The 25,085-nt window shown below is 43.5% G+C and overlaps 2 protein-coding genes across 2 annotated transcripts in view; one reads left to right on the top strand and one right to left on the bottom strand.

Moving 5' to 3' along the window:
- Positions 1–279: 279 nt before the first annotated feature.
- Positions 280–25,085, bottom strand: part of LOC133354553 (TRAF-interacting protein with FHA domain-containing protein A-like) — a 63,860-nt gene continuing 39,054 nt past the window's right edge. Inside the window, exon 2 of the mRNA XM_061571476.1 lies at positions 280–6,657. Coding sequence (XP_061427460.1) covers positions 5,827–6,654 — 828 coding nt within the window. The 5' untranslated portion in view covers positions 6,655–6,657 and the 3' untranslated portion in view covers positions 280–5,826. The remainder of the gene's footprint in view (positions 6,658–25,085) is intronic.
- The window catches only part of ALPK1 (alpha kinase 1), a 75,799-nt gene continuing 61,506 nt past the window's right edge, over positions 10,793–25,085 (top strand). The window contains 1 exon segment of the mRNA XM_061571475.1: positions 10,793–10,836. Within this exon segment, the coding sequence (XP_061427459.1) occupies positions 10,833–10,836 (4 nt within the window). The 5' untranslated portion in view covers positions 10,793–10,832.

Genomic DNA, 25,085 nt, shown 5'->3' with positions numbered 1-25,085 from the left:
GGTAGTTTTTCAGTGTTTAACAAAACTTCCTATGAACCCGGTGAACAGAGTTTGATTTCGGGGACCACGGCTAACATCAGTGGCGAATGATATTTGAACTGTTCCCGCAGGAGCATTGGTAAAGTACGGCGAAATAACGCCCTCCGTTACCGACACGACGCGGGGAGGCATTCATCCGGCAGTAGATTCACATAGCGCTGCTACGAGCGGAGAGGGCGGATTGTTGCTGGCTGCTTGGTGTTTTCGGCCTTGGCAACAATGGGTTGAAAATAAGTTACTTTTAAATACACAATGTTGAATACACAAGGCATTTACATATGCATTTATTTATTTATGCGAAAGCATCGGCCGATTCAGTAACACAACACTGGGATTTTGCCCACAAACAGCCGGTTGACAGCGCTCACTTTGCGTCAAATGCAATCCCATTTAGTTCGCAGTAATACAGTTTGATACACATAGGCATAACGTGCGTAATATACACGCACAGTAACATCTCAAATCACGTTTTATAGCAGGGTACATTGCCGACCGGGTGTTCTGAAACACGTGCACTGTGGATAATGTACTTGTGTTACGAGCAACAACACAATTTAAGGAGGCACTTTAATTGCGGCTCTAATAAAGCAACGCACTACACCGTGATGTTACATCTATAGCGTTAAAGGCAATTAGTAGTCACAACCAATAGTACTACTATCTCCACACTCATTGCCATTGATTGGCTGCACTCAAATCATTGGTAGCCAAGCCAATGGTGGAAATTCCACATTCCTAAGGCAAAAAGCCATGATGCTAACCAGTAACCCTCGCGTGACTATCACGAGGCATGCGACAGTATGATTCCCTTGTGATATGACAAATTGTCGTCGCTTGTGGACAACGATTCGATATCAGAACCCCTCATTTGCATTGTAGCGCCGTCACAACATGTACATTCGTCACGACATGAACATATAAAATTCCAACTATTAAAAGGCATTGTGGGTCAGACATCCCCAATGCAGAACCATCTTGAAAAAGTATTTTTAAAAATTAATGCTGTTAAAACCTAAGGAACATTTCGGCAATGTTATGGCATAGCAACGCATAAATAACATGCACACACAAATAACATGAATTCAAACAATATAGTTAAACCAAGGTAATCCACACCTAAGCCTACACATTGCTTTAAACTCTATGAGATCTCTTTTACCAGTGGCAAAATATAGTAGTAGGTTTTTATCCAGTTTAAAATGGTAAAAACCTACTACTATTGCTTTAAACGTCAGCTGTGTAGGATGAGGGGAGGGGTGGTGGGCGATCGAGCGGTGGGCGAAGGGGGATGGAGGGGGGGGCGAGGGGGGATGGGGGGGGGCGATGGGGGGAACAGCGAGAGGGGGGGGGCGAGTGGGGGGGGGGGTCCGATTTTGAGAACCGACCGATGGCCTACACGACAATACGTTACACAGCATGACAAGTTACGTTATTTTAGTTTCTAATCCATATACAAATACGCAGGTTTTTTATTTTCTACAAAGGTTTTCAGTAAATGTAGAAGCCATCAAAGCGGAACAGGGCTCTCCCATATTGAGTACAAGAGTATACAGCCGAGTCGAAGTAAAACAAAATCATCTATTCCACAATAATGATACAACACAAAGAAAACATAAACAATACTCTTAATACGACTCCAGTACAAACGTGTGAAAATACATTCACCATATTGAGTTGATCCGTTTAAAGTGGTCCTGCCGAGAAACGCTTCACACGAACACATCAGCATTGCGAATTACGATTTTGTTGCATTTGTGCGAACTTCTTAAAACGGGAACTTTCCCGACGTGCCCTTTGGAAAGTTGCCTTTACGCAACGCTGCCACATTCCGGATGGCTTGGGCAACTCGGTGGTAATGTCCTCAATTCACAAACAAACTGAAAAATCCACACCGCCCGATGCTCCGCTTTACAAAACCAAGCAACGCAATGAGTTTGTGCAGAGCAGTGGTTCTTACTTAACCTTTATGGCAGCCTTGCACCGCTTTGGGCCTCAATCGTAAAAAAAAACATGTATAATGTTAATAAACACAGAGGTTTGGTGAAACAATGTAGTTGTAAAACACGTTCCTTCGGAGTGGGCAGGTAGGAACTTGGACAGCGCATTCGTGCACGACAGACAAATATGCACGACAGACAGACAAATAATCCCTGGTGGGCAGTGTGGAACCTGTTGTTCCTACCTGTATTACGTGCCCGTGCTTAATCCATTTTCCATTATTTACCTTCTAAAAAAATCCGGCTATGTATCACACCCCAGAACCACTGGTGTAGAGTATTGCTGATAGTATAGGATGCATAATTTTCTGTAGAGGTGGCACTCGATAAATAGATTTCAGAAGTAGCTAAATAATATCTCTTTCCAAAGGCCCCCTTTTCTAACACTCCGTAATGTGCTAGCTCAGAATGGACAAGTCGCCAATAGCACAATTCAAATGTGGGGGGGGGGGGGGGGGGGGGGGAAATGCATAAAAAAAGTACATTTATCTAAATGTTTTTCACTTCTGGAAAAAACTGTTGAGAAATTCTGCCAATGAGCTCCAGGGCAAACCGTTGTTAGTTTAATGAACAATGCTGCAATGATCCCCGTTGCCTGGTTTGCATAATTAGCTCTTCTGGCAAGCGAATTGAAATCACTAATTTGCGTAATTAGCTACAGCTTCCTATAGTAAAGTAGTTTCCAATTAAGTGTATAATTATTCCCCGAGCAGCCAAGTCTAAATCTGGCCAGGTGGCTCTGTCGCTGGAGTGGCTCAACTCAATAAAAAAATGTTGCAGCTTTCCATCCCAGTCCAGGGTTGGGCATAAGGATTTACACTCGAAGGGCGCTCGCTTCAAGGCCTTCACATTTCAGAGCATCTCAGCTCGACCATTCAAATTCCCTGTTGCAGTCGAGCCAAGGGGACCCCCCCCGCCATTGGAAGCTGCCTCTGTGTAGCACAAGGTGAATGCGCCACTTGCCTAAAAAAAAAAAGTTAAAATTGTTTTCCGAATTAAGTAATTTGCGAGTATCCTTATCAACAACATCAAAGTGTCTTTATCATTCACTGCGAAGTTTAATACACCCTTAGTATTAACCAGAAAAGCCACTGGACTCGAACCGCGAACTTCTAAAAGAAGCTGCAGACGAGCTTCAGCTCGGCCACGTCATCGAGGTTGTTAAATGTGTGCCGCTTTGTGGGATGTCAACATTAGTTGTCCCTACGAAGCGATTTATGCACGTCATGAGAATGTGGAATCCCCATCACTCGCGCAGAGTTCTCAGCAGCAGCGTGTCTACACCCAAATGCTCGATTGACCTCGGAGATAATTATTTTTTTCGTTGGGTTCAGTACCGACTTGGCAGCACAGGTTAACTAATACCACCATATTATTACTTCACATTATATACTGGTGTTCATCCCAACTGTGGAAGCAGAGACATCAGAGGGCTTGCAACTAAATTCCCTCCAAGTGACTCGAGTCCACACAATAGGGTGCAGCACTTTTCCCACCCACTCTTCTAAACGACATTAATGTTCATACCACAAAACTCAAAACTGACATTCCTAATTCCCAGAGCCTGGACATTTTGCCAAATTTCACGGACAAATGAATGTTACATGGTTTTTTCATTTGCGTGAGGTCATTATTGACCAGGCTGAGACCATCAACTCGTTACACTTGAGCACCTGGTTCAATCGCACGCGGTCAAACCCTGGAATCGAAGCCAAGATCTCAGCACTTGCTGGCTGAGCACAATGGCCTCCGGACTATCGAGTCACAGCACGTCTTTGAAATTCATAGCAATATAAGTTATAAAACTGGCATGGTATATCGTGGGATTCCCAAGTGGTCTTGTATGGTCTGAAAGATGAAACGCAGCGTTGCTTAATGGATGGGAAGAAGCACATGCATTTTACATTACAATCCTTTGTAGACCTTGTGCCTTCCGTGTATAATATAAATTTGATTTGTGGATGACCATACATTTAAGCAGCGCACATACACACATACAAACATTGTGCGCTTTCATAACTTAATCAAGATGTTTACAATGAAACGTCTGGAGTATTTCAAAGAACCAACCACACACTGCTACGGTCTTAGCACAAATCATTTCCTCAAAAATAATACTTCCCTGCCTTTTCCAAGCATTGAGACAAACCACTTCATCAAAACAACTTATTTCTACACAATAATATACATAATTCGACATTTAACATAAGGAGAGCGCCATCACAATTTGAGATTAAATTCTGTCGCTTCAAAGCTCTGGTTGAAAACCATTTTCACAAGACAAAATAAAACTGTACGTCAAGACGCTGCACCAGTCATGCATTTGTGCGTAAGAAATAAACCGTAAATATTACGAACAAAGGCACACATTTTTACGATTTTTCCCTAATTATATAAAAATTTCATCATTTGCCAAGTCCACCGAATTTGGCAGAAGCCTGCCGACTTAAAAAAACATTTCCAATGGGACGTTCACAGCGCAAGTCGGGTGAAAACATTTGTTGCTTAATTTTTTTTTTACGAAGCAATATTATCAAGTCGTGCGATTGTGTAGAGGGAAAACGTGTTGGCCCAAGTATACAAAGTGTGCCATCAACATCGTGTCACAAACACAAATTTCCATTTGGAATGTGCAGCGAACAGAGCATGACCGTGTCAACAGCAAACATGTAAACTAAACAATGTTTTATTTTACAAGGTAAGGTTCACCGAGCTATACAGCTCTATTTCATAAGCGACCTGGCCACAAAATGATAGAACAACGAAGTGGCTTATCACCACGTGGACATTTATATCAGCCAAATACTCCAAACGCACGTTGATTATAAATGTGGAGGGAAAAACCGTAGGACCTGGAGAAAAATCCACGTGGCCACGGGGAAAGAGACATGCAAATTCCAAATATACAGCAGGCGTCAGGGTAGGTATCGATCCCATAACCTCCTGTATACCAGGCAAGGTAGTTAACATCTCACCACCGTGGTGCTTTGTGACTTGGCAATGCTGTTTCTGCATTGGCAGTAGTGCAAGAGCACAATTAACATTAAAAAAACTCAACACGTTTGTCAATAGCACTGCCTTAAGGGAACAACGTTTCGGGCGATGGACCTTTGTCACTGCACAGTTGTACGTGCCATGAACAAGGGCTATCTCTCGAAACGTCGCCTATTATATATTTTTTCCTTCAAACCCCAGTGTTTTGGATGAATGGGTTTAAAAAAAAAATCAGAAGAGTTCCTGGTAGATCGAACTACTTTTGGGAATACTTCAAAAGGTTGTATTATTGATCTACATAGCGGGCACATCCCTGGCAAAGTGTCTACTCCATATCAATAAAAAAACCAATAATTTATTTCAAGTCTCAATACTGAAAAAAAAAGCCAGAATGAAGTGACAAGGCAAAGTCAACGTGATGGTTTTTTTTGGTGCAGTCATTGTTGACTGAGCTGAGCCCATCATAGGTTGCAGTTCCTCAGCACTTACTACAACTAACATCAACACGGTGTTTTGTATGTGTGTATGTTGAAGTTCCTTCGCACCGTACGTGGCCAACCGTGCTAATCGGAGCCTAGGGGTGGGCCAGACGTGGTTCCGCTATCCATTTACACCAGTGCCGTGCTCTCATTGTCAGGAACTGAATCGAGGTTGTGGGTGTTTGTAGCCCAACGTGCAAGCCACTGCAGTGCGCTCACACACATACACGTATTGGCAAAGTGTCCACTTGACGTTACCGTTGTAATGTCCATAATCACCACTAAATCATCACTTAGCACCTGGAAAAATCATTTTCTTAATTCTCAGTCGGCATCCTGCAGCGATTGACGGCGATTGAAGCCACTGACGCACGACAATCTTCTACTTTCTGACCAACGCGCTCCTCTTCTCTGCCGCAAGCACCACCGCTATCACCACGACCACCACGACTATAACTACCACTATCATCACTGCTGGCAACACTCACACCGATGCCACTGCTCAAGCCACGAGGGCTAGCAAGTGCAACACCATCGCCGCCACCACCACCGTTGCCGTCGTCGCCACCACCATTACCGCCGCCACCGGTCTCCATCATCGGAGCGCAGACATGCGAATCGTCCGCGCCGGTCTCCTGCCGCAGGGGCACGGTGGCCACCTCGCACAGCACCTCGAACGAGTCCACGGACTCGCCGGCCTCCACCGTGCACCCCAGCTGGAAGTTCCCGAAGATGAGCAGGCTTCTGGGCGGCAGAGCGACGCGCTCAAGGTGGCCCAGGCGCTGCTCGTTGACCCGCAGCTCCATGGTCTTGCTCAGGTTCTTCACCTCGAAGGACAGCTCCACGTCGAGCTCCGAGCAGCCCGCCTGCTGCTGCTGCTGCTCCTGCTGCTGCCACGTGGGCTGCTGCCGCCGCCGCCGCACCGCCTCGAATTGGAGCTGCATGCGCGACGCCCGCTGGTAGTGCAGACGCAGCAGGCACGTGTCGAGGCGGCCCACGGTGAGCACCGTGTGGGAAGGGTAGTCCCTGCGCTCCTGCTGGGGCAGGTGGCGGAAGATGTTGCCGACCGCGTTGTCCGGGTGGTACACGGAGAGGTGCAGGCACGGGGACACCTGGTCGGTGGGGGCTGTGGTGTTGACAGCCATGACCTGCGTGGCGGGAATAGAGCGGTGTTAGCGATCGTCGTCATGTGATGTCGCGTGTAGGCTTATCGCGACCAACGGTTGGGATTAATGAATTGATTTTTGGGTCAGGTTGTGCGTGTCGTACACCCTGCTCCACCCGACGTGGCCGTTTAAAAAAATCAGCTGTAGCGTGATCAAAAGTGCCACTTTATTGCCGATTCAGCACACCGGTTTGTTGGAGGGTAATCCACAACGGTTAACAATTGGGTAAAGTACTCAATTGTTAAATGTTGTGAAGGGGAGAAATTGTTTTTGCTGCAGGTGTGTTACGTATTGTTCATTCTTGCACTAGTTTGGGTTCTTAAGCGATTAGTGTACCGACGCACACACTTCACACAAAAATTACAAATAAATAGACTAAGCTACAACATCGCAGGATCACGAGTGAGGGGAATGGCAAGGAGCAGTGGACTGATCACGACCAAAAATGACAAATGCGAAACCTTATATGCTGATAATTCTATTATTCTATTCTTGCATGTGGCAATATGTTTCGGAGTTAAATGCCAATGTTGAAGTCTGCTCGCCACAAGCGGGTTTCAGGAGAGAATCTGTGTGATTTTGCTGTTCTTCCATTGAAGGAGTGCAGACTACAGTGGTGTACTATATGGGCCATAGTTTGTGCTGCATTGCAGCTCAATGTATCTCTACGAGTTCACCATGTGGTCCACAGTTTGGGTTGCATGGCCACAGTCGCACTGTAGCTTGTCTTTAACGTATATCTACGTATCTCCACGAGTGCCTATGTATCTCTTTGTGTCTCTATCGGTTTACTACGTGGCCCATAGTTTCGGTTGCATGGCCACACAATCGCACTGAGGCTTGTCTTTAATTTTACATTCATGACGGGGGTCCGTTGATGTTCTGATGGGGTTGATGGTTACACAGGTGTCTTCAAGGAATGTCAATGCCAGGAGGTGTGCTGTGTGGGTCTCAAATGAGGTGTTAATTCTGGCAGTCCACGCTGTTGCGCCAAAAACGTCGTGATTAAATTGATTTTATTTTTATACCTACGTGACTTTACCGAAAGAACCAAGGAGTATGGATCCCTGCAGTCACGAAAACTTCAAATCTAGATTGTGCCACTGTTTGCCAGCGTCCTTCCGGATCTGGGTGGGATTCTAGGATGGCGACTGCGCAATTCCACAAGGTGGATAAGGACTTGAATCAGTGGCGAGGTACATTGTTAATGTCATGGCTGATGTTGGCAAGAAAACGTATTAACTCCCTTGCAGTCTTGCACGTCTCTGCGGATATTTGGCATTATCAGCATCTGAATTAACGATGTAAATGTCGTCATTAATACGAATGCTGATAACAACACTACATGGCAGCGGTCACCAACTTTTCTGGACCCAGGAGTTTTTTTTTGTTAGATCCTGTAAATGTGTCGTTAAACCAGCCATCACCCGACACAGCCAATTAGTAAGGTCTGTCACGTAAATTGAACATGCCAATTCGTTACTTGTAGAGCACACCGGTGTGTTGGAGAGTAAACCCACAACATTTACAAATAAATGGACTATAACATCGCACGCGTGTGCTGAACTAGTAACGAATTGGCACGTTTTGTTTACGTGACAAACCTTACTAATTGGCTGTGTCGGGTGGTGGCGGGTGTAACGAAACATTTATATTCACGCTATCAAACCCCAAATCCTCTATTATGAATAATATTTGTCGCAAAAGCCTACTACGTGTTAAATTTTCTGGACCCGCGGACCAAAAGTCAACCCTCCATTTGAATTTTCACCAAGCACCAAGGGACACACTGTACTTTCCAAATGAAAACTCCAAATCATAGTATCTGCAAGAGGACCATATCCTACAGCCTCACGAATCACAGGTTGGGTACCGCTCGCTGCTGTAGGGCAATAGCAAACATGTCAAATAAATAGTACAATCGGTGACACTGAGTTTTATGGTGGTGGGTGGGTGGGTGGAAAAAACTACAAAAGTGTTTTGTGTTTTTGCCAGACATGATGATACATCACCCGTTTGACTCATTCGCACCCGAGGTCGGGTGACGCAATGTGGCTTTAAAACAACAACACGCCCGACCGGGGGCGTTTACGAGGACTTTCTTTAACGCAGGGCAGGTAAGCGAAACTACTGTGCTCATAGAAATAAGACGATTACAATAAAGTTTATGTTGTTTGTTATTGGGCAAGGTATGGTAAAAGTTCCCAGACGGTTAGAACTTATGCAAATATCAAGATGAGTGGGCAAAGGTGCTGGGGCGTGGTTTAAGTGAAGCTTAAGCACCTAGACTTGGTAAAACAAGATTGCTGTAATTATTAAACAAAAAACAAAGAGTGTGTCACACTTGATCGCAAATCCTGCCTTCTTACTGGCTGGTATGCCTAAGAGAATGGTGCCGTGTCGCCTGCAGCCATGGGCAGACATGGAGGCCTCTGCTCTGTTATTAGGACTCATCAGTGAGCCATGTCCAGATACGCACTGTGTATGTCATGAGACTAATGGTTATGGACACAACACTCAAGCCACAGGGATCCCTGAAAGTTGCAGGAACAGAACGCCAATGCAGTATTGTAAGTTACAGTCCTGCAAAAAAAAAGTAACAATTTTCAGCCCTTTTGTCAATCGGAAAGAACTTCAACATACACACAATACAATCCATTGCCGGATTAAGGCCTCCCAATGCCGTGTGTCATGGGGATTGTTAGACCATGCTTCACCACGCTTATCAATGTGGGTTGGTAAACTGCCTGCGGGGGGGGGGGGGGGGGGTGATCCAGGCCAAAATCAGATACCGACGTTAGTCGTGGCTGGCAAATCAAACTCAGATCACTGGGTTCATAGTGCAACGCGCTAACCACTGTGCCACCGCTCCAGCTCAATGCATAACTATAAACTACGCTATCGTTCCTCAAAACCGCCGGCTGGAACACGAGGTCGGCGCCCTTAAAACCGCAATCATGAAGGTCACAAGGTTGAGTGTTAACTCTGCCAATCAGCTTTTGCCGTGAGCAAACGTCTCGAAAGCATGAGACAATTGTAAGTAGAACGAATTTGCCGCCGAGCAGGAGGAAAGGGACGACTGGGGAAGGTGGAAAAGTGCGGTCAAGTCAATGTTTCATTGAGTGACTTTGTAGCTTACCAGGGAGGTGTAGGTCCCCTCTCTTCCATTCCGCCACACCCACCTCACACGGCCTTTTTCCGACGCTCACCCCGGGATGAAATACGGCTGCGAGAAACCTCCCCGCAATGAACGACAGCAACCACCGACAACTAAATTCGTTCGAGTGTCAGATGAGAATTCCCAATCCTTCACGGCAAGGTGCATCAGGGCAACACTGAATAAAGATAAAACGAGGGGGGAAACGGACGAGCAGAAGGAGGTGGGGGGGCAAAGGCTTGTCCAGTACAGCCTCCACAAAGGTGGGAATTTAGGAGAAGTGAAGATGAGTGGCAGCAGGTGGGGGGGGAGAGTTGACTTCCTGGCTATGAGGGGTGGAGTGACTGAACGAGCGGCCACCAAAAGTCGCCCGGAGCGGCCAAGAGGCGCAGCGGAGGTGGCCAGTCGGCCAGTGAGGAGGACGAGCGGGTTTGTACGGTTGGAGTAAATCACTCGGGTAAGGGAGAGCGGGAGGGCAAGCCTGCGGTGGCGAGAGATGTTAACTACCTCGCCTGGTATGCAGGAGGTCGTGGGTTTGATCCCAACCCTGACGCCTGTATATTTGAAGTGTGCGTGTTCTCTCTCTCTCTGTGCTCGCGTGGATTTTTCCTCCGGAACCTCCGGGTTTTCTCTCCACATTTAGAAACGTGTGTTCAGAGTAAATTGGCTGGGAGAAATGTCCACATAAGCCACGTCACTGAGCAATCATTTGCGGTCAGGTCTTTTCTGAAAAAGAGCTATACAGCTCAGTGGGCCTCACCTGGTATATATATAAACAAAAAGTTGAGTTTGTAAACTAGGACAAGGATCTTGTAGTCGACCACTTTAGGTATTGATGGGAGCCAGTGAAGCTGGACGAGACTGGGGCTGGCGATCGTGGAACGCAGGTTGGGTTGGTAACGAGGGATCGGCCAACTGTGTTCTGGATGAGTTGAAGTTTGTGGAGGGTGGAAGCAGAGAGGCGATCAGCGGTCATCCTACAGTGAGACTGGCCTCTGCCATGGGTAGGTGGAATTGATCCCACACCCATGCTTGTTTGGGTATGGAGACATTTTATTGAAATGCTCATGAATGGTGCCTTGGCTCCACCACCTGAATGCGAAATTGTGGTTGTTACTCAGCATCTACATCAGCCATACGAAAGAAGAAGAATGGCTTCCGAATAAAGTTGTAAGTGTGTATGCACTGGCTCTCTGTGTCTGAACATAACAAGGGGGCATGATAACTCTCAAAGATAATCCAATATTTACCAAAGTGTATTATAAAGTTGTGTTGCTATTAGGGACATGCCCTGTTTAAAACTGGACAAATTGATCAAAGTGTTGCCCAAACCCTGGAGACACCAACACGCACAAGAGTTCACCTTGTAAATAGACAAAGATGTTTTTCCCTGATAGATACCACTTCAAAAGACAAAAGAATGTTGGACAGCATTACAGAATCCTTTGAATATTCAAGATGTTTACTATGTACCTTGATTTTTATGTCAAAGCTACTTTAGAAATGTTCATGTAAACAAAACCTGTGAACATTAATACAATGGTAAGATCTTACTTGCTTCAAAATGTGTGTTCACAGGCTAGTCTAAGCACTTGGGAATTTTTTTGGACACTTTATCCCTATACTAACATGGCTGTAATCTTTGGTTTTTTCGGTAAAGTCACGTAGGTGAAAATAAAAATAAAATAAAAACAACTAAATTGGCTCTGAGCTGATTATACGAATAAAAATGTGGTAAAACGACCACAACCACAAAAATGTGCATGCAGATTCTAAGTAAAAGACTACAGGCTGACCGACACAAACAGGGCAGCAAGCTATTGCAGCCCTAGCCTTAGTGTTTGCCACTGGCTTAGATCATTTACGTCATTTGCTGCACACAGGTCTTACATTTTTCTGTCTTCAAAGTCGAACAAAGGACCCTGTTCAGGGCACTTTACCGTATCTATTTTGTCAAGTCACTTTGGACAGAATCAAGTCAACCATATCTGTGGATATTACTGAATCATTCTTTCAATATTTATCAAAGCTTCATTCTCTTTTACGATTTGCCTCAATACAGCCATGTTAATTCTAGATTTGAAGTTTTCTTGACTGCAAGGATCCATACTCTTTGGTTCTTTCGGTAAAGTCACGTAGGTGACTACCGAAAGAACCAAAAACTAAAAAGGGAAGAATAAACATAAAATACGCATATCAATTATTCTTAATAATAATTGTAGAAAGTCCTGTCAATCCACTGTAAGCCTTCCAACACTATTCGCTTCATGGAGTTGGTGAAGTGGTTGGGTGGTGTGGGTTAGGGGACTGAAAATCAATAGAATTGCGTCCTTAAAAATAAAGCCAGATTTCATGCATTTCCTTCCTAATTTCACATTCAATGCTTCATAGCACGTACAGAGGCCTGAGAGAGTCACGGAGTGGATATGAATTTGAGGCTGCACTTTTGACACGATGTGGGCCTTGATTATAAATGTCGAACAAATGTTTTACGAGCGTTTATTTGTTGTAAATTGGCATATTAATAGTTTTCTATGAGTAGTTAGCGAGTAACAACCCGTTTAAAAATCTAAAGAACCTGATCATTTTTTGAAGCATATTTGAACAGCAAACAATGCGGTAAGCATTGTACACTAGATCAATCAATAAGCCCTATTAGGCGTGCATTGTAAAAAGAAAAGTTTACTTGACAGCTTAACATCCAATCTATTGAGACAAGCACTCCTATAAAACTCAACAATTAATGTATTATCAGTTAGCAGTCCCCTTATGGCAGCACCCGTGACTGTTCATTAGAAGTGTAACAATGCATCAATTAATGCATCGATTAATATGGACTCATGATACATGCATCGTGCCTTGATATAGAACAATGAACATTAATTTAGCCTCTTAAATGCAACCACATCTCCAGGCACTTCACAGGAATCATAAACCATAAAAACACACATTTTAGCCATAATCACGTGAAAAAATTAGTCTTAAGTCTTGAACAATGAGCGATAAATCTGATGTTACCAGGAGCATAGCGGGCAATTTGATTATTGTATTTGCGATTCAAGAAAATTCCATGCAAGCTGTAGTTGAGCATTAGCTCCAAGCGGTTACCGCACGACACTGAACCTGGCCCTCCTGAGTTATATTCCTGGCCACGGATGGCGAGTGACATCTAAACCGGACCCAGGTGCTTCGCTTTCCTTCACCTTGCATTAAAACCCATTTTTGTTGTCATTACACAAACAGCTCTGGTGCATTTCTTTCCATTTGTAACAAAAAAAATCGTAATCTTCGAGCAAATTCAACAAACCTACCTGCAATACAATAACCGTGCCTTCTCCAACAAAAACACAGCGGGGGCATTTTTTGTTCTGTTTGAAGACAATTCCACAAAGTGTCCGAGCATACGCACATGTCCAAGAGACATGGATTTAGTTTTGCGCGTGTATGCCGCTTAACTCGTAAAACTTCATTCCACGTATCACCACTCGCTGCTGTGCACCTATCCTGTCAACGAATGCCACGTTCAGACAACACAAATGCATTAAATCGAAGCACAATGATGTGATAAAAAAAAACCCCACTCAAAAGTCACGTTCTTTCAGTCGGCTGATCGGCAGATCCCTACCATGTGGGTGGTGTAAAGTATCCTTCACCACTTGGAACGTTCGGATGAATTCCACAGAGGGGGTTCTCTTGGGCCAACTATAAATATAACTACTAACTAATGTATCTCTTTAAAACCATGCTGGAAAAGCAACTGGCTATACTAGTGAGGCTTTCTTGATTTACATCTACATGCAGTGTTAATGAGGAGGAGTAGACACAGATACCCTCGAATAAAGTCCCAAAAGTGATTGTTATTTACTAACAACCAAAGCTCTGGGTATGTGGATCATAACCCACAACTAAAACTCGCGTAACGAGTTACCACTACAGTGCTGTAGACACGTGGACAGGCAAGGCACGTGGTTCATGTTGTGGTTTCTACGTCCTACTGCGCTGTACGAACATACAACACAACAGAATATACCAAATGTATCAGATGCTTCTAGATTTGAAGCTTTTGTGACTGCAAGGATTCATACTTTTAGTTCTTTCGGTAAAGTCACGTAGGTAAAAAATGAAATTAAAATTAATAAAAAATAAAAACAATAAAATCACGACGTTTCGGAGGCGGAAGCTTGTGTTGCCTCCGAAACGTCGTGATTTTTTTTATTTTTTATTCATTTTAATTTCATTTTTTACCTACGTGACTTTACCGAAAGAACTAAGAGTATGTATCAGATGCACCATGAGCAAGCATTTTTAAGTGTTTGCTTGAGCATGTTTCAGTATTGTCCAAAGCCTACATTTCCTCTAACAGTATACCACTTCTGTATTTGAAACCAGTCAGGAGGAAGTGAGTGTGTGAAGATACTGCAGTAACAGTCTAGTCATCTAGTGTAATGTCATTACATGCATAGGCATATCACACGTTGTTTCTACACGTGTACTGTGAGCGAGAAGAATTGATATAAAATCGAAGGCACGGCTACATCTTTTACACGCCGAGTTAATCAGTGCCTACAAAAGAGGATTATGAGACTGAGACCAAGAAAAACATTCTTTGAGACTGAACCACATGAGTGAGTATGGCTGAGTCACACGTGTGTGGGTGGGTTCAAGCAAGGGTTTTCAGACGAACAGAGGTCATCTTTTGTGTGTTGAACAAGGTTAAGATAGTAACAACTGTCTGTTATCTGTCCAATGCTACGTTTGCAAAAGCAGGAAATATAAAAATTCAGCACGAGTTTCACGTAACCATAAGTGAAGCGTTCGAACTGTACTCCATACTGCTATATTACCTTGCCTGACTCTCTGCTCTTAACACGATTGAGCTATCCATCAAAAATTAGTTTGTGCAATCTTTTCTATAACCAAGTAAACGCACCAACGATTAGTAAACTTTGGTATGTGATTGGACTCGTTGGACAAAAGCAGATGTGAGAAAAGGGTTGCACACAGAAGCAGACCTGATGATGCAGGCAGTGATGAGAAGAAAACTGGCACTATTTGAACAAATATGTACGATGGGAAACAGGGAAATTGAAAGTGTGTCATTCGGAAAAATTTAAGGTTTAGTGATGTGGGTTGTGTGTGTCGCTATTGTAAACTTTTAATCACATTTGTTGGGAAAACTGTTACGTTGTTTATACAGCATTGTTTTAGTAAGTTTTAGAGGGGCTTGGTTTGGCCCGATTTTTTTTATTTAGTATAGATTTCTACTTGAAATTTTCATCTGTATTGTATTATGATTGTTATTGGGATCAAACATCGAAATGGAATTTTTTGCACTTTTTGTACGCAGCATGGGCGGGTGGTGCTTTTTCTGTAGGATTGTATTGTTTACGTATGTGATGTTTAGATTTGTGTACAATGAATTTTAGGTGTATCTTGTAATTTTATTGTTTGTTGCGGTTGCACCCAAATCAAGAGCCGAATGGCACACAGGATAAATCCCAATAAATGAAACTGAAAACTGAAGAATGGCTTGACTTAAGACATTGGAAATTGGTGCCAGCAAGATGTGCACTAACATGAGCATATTGGCACGAGTCGAAGGAAATCGGAAATAAATGACGAAATGTGCAGTGGACACTTACGGGCAATCTGCCTGTAGATCGTGATGATGATGATTGATGATCAACAATTACATATCAAAAAAATATGACAAGAACATCAACAAAAATGACACATCAACACCAATAGCACCACCGCGTGTATAAGTATTAGGCCAGCTTACAACTATTTTCCAACCAGAACTGAAAGCCACAATAAAATCACAACCAATGCAACCACGTGGCCACGACTGCATTACAAACACAACCACGTTAGAACTACACCCCCTCCACATTATCACAGCATGCTACAGTACTGACAACCGGTGACAAAGGCTCAATATCCATAAACATTATCCATAAACACTGCCATCATCATTGTTTTGTGTGTGGACATCTCATCGTGTCCAGCCCCAGAGACTCTACAAAACTTAGAACAGCTTCAATGCCCACGGTGTAGGAAATCAACCTGCAACATCATCATCATCACTGCACACTTCCAATAGGTATGATTCACGGCAACTGAATCATTGTAGTCTGAACAAGTTAACTTTATATCTCAGTGGTTCTTAACCTGGGGTGCAAGCATCCCCCGGGGGTGTGATATGCCCTTTCTGGGGGTGCCAGATATGGCCAGATTTTAGTTTAGAAGGTAAATCATCTCAAATACAAATTAAGCACTGCCAAGTAAGTACATCTTTTCAATTTTGATTTAAAGCTTTCGTGACTGCAGGGATTCATATTCTTGGTTCTTTCGGTAAAGTCACGTAGAAGGGAAATAATAAAAATAATTTGGTGTTGATGTCATAAAAATAATTTGTATTATTTTATTATTTCCCTTCTACGTGACTTTACAGAAAGAACCAAGAATATAAGTACAACTTTATTTAATCAAACCTATGTGTTTATTAATATTTTTTTTTTACAATTGAGAAGCAAAGCGGTGCAAAGCTGCATGAAAGGTGAAGATCGACTGGATTTGAAGCTTTCGTGACTGCAAGGATTCATACTCTTAGGTTTTTTCGGTAAAGTCACGTAGGTAAAAAAGAAAAAGAAAATAACAATCTAGTTATTTTCATTTATTATTTTATTACTTTTTACCTACGCGACTTTACCGAAAAAAACCTAAGAGGATGAAGATCCACTGCTCTAGCTAGACACTTCACTGTCGGTACTCATCAGACTTCCAACAAAGTGGTACCTATTTTATCTGACCCGCAGGACGAAGCTGATGATGATGGGCCGAGTCGAAACTAACAGGACCTCATATTGCGAGAGTTGAACGCACAATACAACAAACATATCCACGGTGTATATTCATCGTTATCGTCAGCAACCATGGTCACTCCACTGCTGGATGATACTCGGCAGCACGGTGGCTTTAAACCAACATAACCGGTGACGTTTCGGTCAATGACCCTTCTTCATAGCTTGTAGATTACACCGTATACAGTACTAGGCTTACGTTACCGTTATATAGATCTACTAACGCATCTTATAACAAACACTACCGCAATATATATTTTACATATAAGCAGCAATGTGGTATAATATTACACCATAACGCAACTTACATACATTACAATGTACAGGGTGGTCCAGATGTCTTGTGACCCCCCCCAAATTAAATAAAACTTAATATTTGTGTACGTAATAATTAGGTTGATTTAAAACATACATGAACATGCTAAAGTCACGCAGAAGGGAAGTAATAACATAATAAAAATAAAACATAATAAAATATATATATATATATTATATTTTATTTTTTTATTACTTCCCTTCTACGTGACTTTACCGAAAGAACCAAGAAGATGAATCCCTGCAGTCACGAAAGCTTTAAATCGAAAAATAAACATGCTACTTAACAAAAAAATATACATATAGGGGTCAATTAATTGGGGAGTGGATGGGTGGCAGCGTGGGGTCACAAGACATCTGGACCACCTTCTCGTCAATTCACTGCTGGATGAAGTGAGGCCCCCCCTTCTTGCCGTGCCAGTCAAGGCTGGGGGTGCAAGCCAACAGAGGGAGTAGGGGGGGCAGACAGACAGACAGATGGAGGGGGCTATGTGGGGTTTTTAACCATACTTCACCAATCATGCGCATGCATGAAGGCAGGGGGAGGCTTCGGGCCTGCGTCGTAGGCGCACATCAACGAACGCGTCTCTCCCCCCCTCCAATGTTTGCCCGCTACTCACCTTCTACACGAGATAGCAGCACCGCAAAGTCGTCGTAACAACAACAACGACAGCAGCAACAACAACAACAACAGCTGTAGTGTAGAGAATACCGCCGTGTAGGTTGTGCGCGAACGTTGCCTGCGACTTACACGGTCTGCAAGCGAACACACTCCCCCTCTCCTCCTCCTCCTCGAATGAATCGTCGCTTGTTGTTGCTGTTGTTATTGCTGCTGGTAGAAGAAGCCGCCTACACTATAATGAACACGTGTCTTTTTAAATAAACGACGGCGACACAATAATAATAATTATAAAAATACCTCCACGTCGGGGTGGAGCCTACAACTAATTTGGGTCGAGAGCTGTTCGCGAGCGGCTGTTGTCGATGCACGACCGTCTTTGTCTCTCTCTCTGTCTCTCTCTCTCACACGTGTTGATGTTGTTTTGTGTTCTTGTTAAATCAACTTACGACTACGATAGCCGCGGTTGGGAATCGAACTCGAGGTCCGGTTCGTTGGTAGCCGGAGAGCGCGCTGATTACTGCGCCACCGCTCCTCTAATCGATAACCAACGATTTGTCAACGCTGTGGGCTTGACGGGAAGAGACTTAACGTTAACGTTTCAACAAAAACAAGCTACAACTTACGGGAGCGGATTGTTATCCCCTGCTACACGTTCTCACGTGGTGTGGTAGTGGGAGGTGTTCATTGTTCACAGGGATTTCCCCCGGCGCTTCATCGATGGAATTTCCATCGATTCTAGATTTGAAGCTTTCGTGACTGCAAGGATCCATACTCTTCGGTTTTTTCGGTGAAGTCACGTAGGTAAAAATAAGTCAATAATAGAAATAATAATCGAAATAAAATAATAAAGCACGACGTTTGTGTTGCCTCCGAAACGTGATTTATTATTTTATATCTATTATTATTTCTATTTCGTTTTTATTATTTCTATTATTTTATTTATATGATTATTTCCATTATTTTATAATTTTCTTAATTTTTTTCCCTACGTGACTTTACCGAAAAAACTTTAAGAGTATTTCCATCTGAATTCGACAACAAATCGAACCCCCCCCCCCCCGATCAACACGTGGCGTTGATGTGGGGAGCGGTGGGTGTTGTGGTTAGCGCCACGATCCCGGCCACCCGAGTTCGATTCCAGCTCACGACCAACAGCACCGGCCACGATTTAGCTGACACCGGTCCCGGGATCTCCTCCCCTAGGTCGACTCAGCCTCAAATAAGTTGTGTAAACATCGTCCACCGGGGGAGACAAAGGCGGTCGGGCGTGGTGCTGACCACACCTCGTGTGCCCTGCCGGACTTCAGAGGCACTTGCCCCATGAGTCCGTGGCAGGCTACACGGGGGATCTTTGTCTTTGTAATGTTTTTTAAACCCGGAAAGCCACTCCACCCATCACCGCCCACGTGGGGGCCCAGAATCTTCACTTTGGCAGCTTTATTCCTTATAAACTATTCACAAAGTGCTACACGTACACAAACTTCGCAAGGGTTTCGTAGCTTTTGCATTTCCCTCTGTTGCTTCGTCGTGAGAGCTTGGGTGGTAGTAAGGGAGATATGCAGAGTTTAGTTTTGTTGAATAGCAATAAGCGAACATAAGCAAGTCGACTTTGGCTGCAGTGTTTGTTGGGTAAGTTGCTGATTCCTTTCCGGCGTTTTAAAGAGGTAGTGTACGTGTCTCTTTGTTTATATACATACAGTATACACACACATTGGTTCATTACACACGTGTGTGCTATGATTTCTACCGTTCTCACCGGTTTATAAGACGTAACAAAGCCTTCCTTGTTTGGAACTTGTGACGGATGTCAATAAGGTTTGGGTCTCAACGCTTACTCATCGGCCGCATTATAATACCACCAACACCAACACACACACTAACACACAATCATTACTTAAAATCTAGATTACTAATACATGTTTACCCGAGCTGCTATGGGAATATTAGCCAGGTAGCGAACTCGGAGATTGAGTTACGCTACAGTCGATGTTAAATTCAGTCGTGGCAAGTCTTACAAATAAAACTACTGGCTCGGGAGTAGCTTTGCCGGTCAGAATTTGTTATCTGAAATTCATTGCTACGATTAATGATGATCTTCTTATCTTTGTAAACGTGACAGTCTTTGTCGGGTGGTGGAGGGTTGACAGCAATGTTGGCATACAACTACTACTGTACGTGGCCTAGCCCCAACACATTGTACTGTATCGTCTTGGAAGACCTTTTTTTAGTTAAATGTCAATAGCATATTCTTGTCTGTAGGTGGCGGACGCCGACTATACTTTTAAAAAGTACCACGGATGTCTCCAAAGCACACAGTGGCACAGATGTCCCGAGACACTGGAAAAAATCCACGTTGCTATGCAATGGGATCCAGGATAGTGGCATTGATTACAAATATATATTTTAAACCCGTTTGAATGAAATTGCAACAAGTGGTGTGGCTTTATTTGGTGGTGGTAATTGTTTTACCCAACTCATGCTGATTACAGCATGTGGCCAATAATTCTGTGACCTTTTTTTGCCAGTATTAAAGTATAAAAAATAATAATAGGTTTTACCCTTTTTGGAAATATTTTTTCATACTTTGATACTGGCAAGAAAGGTCCCATATTGTAGCTGCTGACCCCGAGCTATAAATGCCCTGATAGTGCATTGTCCTTGTACTTCATTAGGCCTCCTATGCCAGTAGCAAATTATAATAATAGGGTTTTTAACCTTTTTTCTGGGAACAAAACGGATACATTTTTCAAGGAATCATAGAAAAAAGGTGTCAGTTTTTTTGCCAGAAAAAAGGGTAAAAAACCTATTATATTTTGCTACTGACATAGGAGGCCTCATGATGTTAATGCTTACCCCAAGCCCTCATACTCTGACTGTGCGTTGTCTTTGAGTTGTGCGCCTTTTGGCGACATCTGGTCCAACACCATGTGAGACTGGGCTCTAAGAAAAGCTGTCTCTGGTGTGGACCAATCAATTTCAAGGACAATGCAGTCATTATCAGAGTTGTTTTTTGTTTTCATTCTGACCGCAGGTATTGTAGTTAATGCAAACATGACTCCTTGAAAAAAGGTATCAGTTTTGTTGCCAGAAAAAAGGGTAAAAAACATTGTTATTATTATGTCCTTGCCCTGTTCGCCTTTTGGCGTTCTCTGGACTGACACTGGTGAGACTGGGCCCTAAAGAAGGCTGTCTCTGTAGACCAATCAGTTTGAAAGACAATGCCATATATTCTCAGATCATGTTTATTTGCATGTTCACCACAAGTACGTGTGGTTAATGCGAACTCGATTCCTTGCAAAAGGTTTCTATTTGGTGTTTAAACTTCTAGACACCTGTTTTATTGCAAGAAAGGGTCAAACCTATTTTATTGTTTCAGTAATAATTCTGTAGTCCTCTATTTACTCCAGAAAGGCTATTTGAGTCTCTGTTTCTCGAGGCCTATTGGGGGCCCGAATCAGACATTATCTTGGGAGGCCACTTTTCAACGTATAAAATCCTCCTAATGAGATTACGGAAAATATATGGGCAAGAGGTAGTGAAATAAGAGATATGGAGCCAAACTAAGAGATATTGTGAGATGACAGATATGAGATGCAGACAAGATAGTGATGAGATATATTTAGTATTGTCTTATTGGATTATTGTGTTTATTAGGATTAGTATTTGAGCTGATGCGCCCCGATTGTTTTAATGAATCTGGGCCCCCATTGGGTTACTTTGGTCCCTAAGCTTTGGCTTGGCTTGCTTATGCCTAGTGTGACCACTGCATCGGTGTACAAAGAAAGTCTACCGTGCTGTATTTATTATGGATGCCTGTTTGGCACAGTGCTTGACTCGCAATCAAAAGGTTGCAAGTGCAATCCTTGGTTGGATGTCAGAACAACCCCCCATTATACCTTATCACTTAGATATACACACTATACCATTTGAAGGAGGTCAACAGGGGGCATTACTTGGCAAGATTAGGAGCCTGCCATGCGTATGTGGAAGTTACACCACTGGCTCACGGCTTTCCAATCGAGATCTGTGCTTCTCCAAGCTCATTTTGGGACCTCAGGGCTCACAAAAAAACTTCCAGAAGCTGCATTGCCTATAGTTGTAGCGTTTTCTGGTGGAGTGATGGCACAGTGGTTAGCACATTGTGCTGTGAGTCTCGCAAACTGAGTTTGATTCCCGCTCATGGCTTACATCAGTGGCAAGTGATATCCGAACTCATCCTGAGCTTCCCCTTCACCAACCAACACTGACCAGCGCAGTGAAGTATAGTCAAACAACCCCTCACTACCAACTTAGAATTAGGAGTTTTTCATCTAGCAGTGGATTGAGAATTGGCTGCAAATTACAATTATTATTAAGCTGATTTGAGTAGTAAAGCAAATTTAATTTTTGTGAACATCAGCATAAAGATGAATAACTTTAAGGCTTTTACTAACCCTAAATCATAAACAACTTCCGACGAATCATAAACTATAGCACTGGTCAACACACTTTTTCTGGCATAAGGTATTCCAACGGTTTTAAGGTAATCAAATATTGCATTTTCAATAAAAACTGCAGAAGAAAAATATTAAATAAATGTGGATATCTACATAAAATTATATTATAAACACACTATCCTAAAACTACAGCACCATATTTTAACACTAAAGCAGTCACTGACTCGCAACAACTTGCAATCATAAGTGACAGTTAATTTCGGGTAAAATCAATGAATATGGGGTATGTCGATAGCATAAAAATGAGATGTGATAGAGCAAATCTGAGATCATATTTGGAATCAGCACCCTGAAATTAGTCTAAAACAGCTGCAAAAGTCCAGGCCAGAAAAATAAATGTTTTTTTTGTTGACCAGTGTAGTGCAATAACAATGCGGCCTTGTGCAACATTTGCCGTTGATATTTCTCAGGCACATTCAATATACGTCCCACTGCAATACTTAGAATCACTGTGCGGTGTTGACATTGCACAGTGTCACGATATCACGGTCGCTGCGCATGGCCCCCCAGGCCCCCAAACGCCATGCGGCCAGCAACTCACAGCCTGCGGCCATTATGGCGACTAATGATGATAAATGATGACGATTCCTACGGAAACAATACGCCCATAGAATTCATGCAGTGACCCCCAACAACATTTGACAGAGGCCATCATGAAAAACGATAAAAACAATGGTGCCCATGAAAGGGATTTAGAAGACAAAAAGGGCTGCTCTACTGTAACCGACAATGGCACAAATGCAGCGGCAAATAATTCGTAAAAAAAAACTCAGGGATTGGATGCTCTGCTGGTTTTTTTTTTGCCACATCAACCAAGGCATTTTCACTTCTGCCTTTAAGTTCAAACAAAAATTGCCATATTCTCCGGATTATAGGACGCTCCAGAAAGTAAGATGCATCCCACAACCTTTTTATTTTTCCCACACAAAGCCGATAACAAAGTTGACAAACACGGTCACACATTCACACACCGAGAGGATTTTAAGACGTACTTCAACCACTTTACTTTCAAATACAGGAAGAGAAAAGAAAACTGTGACACAATCCAGAGAATATGGTATATATATTGCTAAGAATATGGCATTATAAAATTTTATTAAAATCAAGGGATAATGTTTGGTTGTCGACTTAACATTCAGAAGACAGCCGGCCGAGGTTATTAGAGACATGGAAGTCAGCCATTGGCTTTTTCTTTTAATTCCTTTTTTTCCCTTTACCACCCTTTCCCCCATCATTGCCACCTCCACCCATTGACCGAATGTGCAATGTTTGTCAAAATCTGCCGTACGCAGGCAACCAACAAAAGCCAGCCCATTCTCTCAGTCAACTGTTCATATTGAGAACACCGACAAATTCTGCGCTGGCATTGTGATGCAGACCCAGGTCTCATTCAACGCTCATTTTCTTTTTTAGGCGGTGGTGGGGGATAGGGGGAGGGAATTCTATATTAAAAAAACCTCCAGCGACACCGCTTCTCTTATGGCCCCTTGCTTCTACTCCTCGTCGCCACAATCATTTTCAACCCCCCACCACCACCCCACTCCGTCACCAATTCCATCGCTTTATTTGCTCCACGGCTGCAATTTTCTCCAGCGCCGGGCGTCTCAATGGACGAGAGTATACGAACGTGGCCTTGTCTCGCATGCAGGAGATTATAGCGGTCGGGCGGCCGGGCCGAGCGGGTGTTAAGCTGTCTTGTGGCCGTGCCCGGCTAGCTACAGCCGCCCCTCTATTCTGCGTGCGCGTTTGTGTCGGGGGTGTGGGGGGGTTGAGGGTGTGTGGTGGTGGTGGTGGGGGTGCCTTTCGTTTTTTTTCTTCTTTCCGCCAGGATTGGGTTCTGGGAGACGCTGGTTTTAGCGTCGCCACAATGGGGCTGCCCCAGATCAGGATTTGTGGGAATTAGTGCTACTTTGAAGACATTTTCAGTCGTGCGAGGAGTTGGTGGGGGAGTGGTGGGGATGCGTGGGTTGCCGTGGCGAGAGGAGGGAGAGGTGGCGGTTTTGTTCGCCCGACTTGTGGGAGGGAGGGAAGGAGCTTGTGAGGGATGTGGAATACCAGATGGCGAGGTTATTTGACTCGTACGTAACGGCGTAGGAATATATGCGCGAATGCTAGAGGAGGTAAGCATCTCATAGATTCGAACGTAGAGTAATAAAGTGTGAGTCCGTGTGCAGTTTTTATGTGTGGAATATCCAGCACGTTTCGCCACTTGGGGACAATGCCATACGCATTGCAGTTAAAGGTCAAAATGCCTCCTTGCTCAAACAAGCAGTGGGGTGGAGCTCATCTCCATTGGCGGTCCTAAGCCACTGGTGTGAATTCCACATTCCCATGGTGAGGGTCAGACACTCCATAGGATGACGACTGTTAGACTTTTTTACAATGGGATACATTACTTTATGAACTGTGTATTTTTTGAGTACCTCTATATTTGAAATACACAATGGATAAATATAAATACGATAGATTTGAAGCTTTCGTGACTGCAAGGATTCATACTCTTAGGTTTTTTCGGTAAAGTGCCTTTATCGAAAAAACCTAAGAGTATAAATATGATACATGCTTTTTCTGTATAGCTTATGGGCTGTTGGACCACAGTGCTGTTAAGAAGTGCCTATTGACACCAGAAATAGCACAAGATGGGATGGTATGGCCAGCAACAACCATGCCCGGTCGCCTTTGTCTTCCAATCTCCCAGTGTTGATGTTCATTATGTGCCTGTTAAAGATTGAGTCAAATCTAGGGGAAGCCCGCTTGCCACAGGTGCTATTATCCATGGCCTGGAATCGAACTCCGGTTGCCGGGTTCATAGCACCGTGTGCCAAAGAAGGCACCATCTGCAGTGGCACCTACACACGTGCCCCCTATAGGAAATGTGTCTTCCTTTTTTAAATGTTTGACTTCTATTTGGCTGGCTTTCCCTTTCCATATGTCACCCCTGGGACACTGTTAATATT

The sequence above is a fragment of the Lethenteron reissneri genome, chromosome 47, assembly GCF_015708825.2.
Source record: "Lethenteron reissneri isolate LAM-NWPU_2019-01 chromosome 47, ASM1570882v1, whole genome shotgun sequence".
Lineage (NCBI taxonomy): Eukaryota > Metazoa > Chordata > Hyperoartia > Petromyzontiformes > Petromyzontidae > Lethenteron > Lethenteron reissneri.
This window is presented reverse-complemented; position numbering and strand designations above follow the sequence as displayed.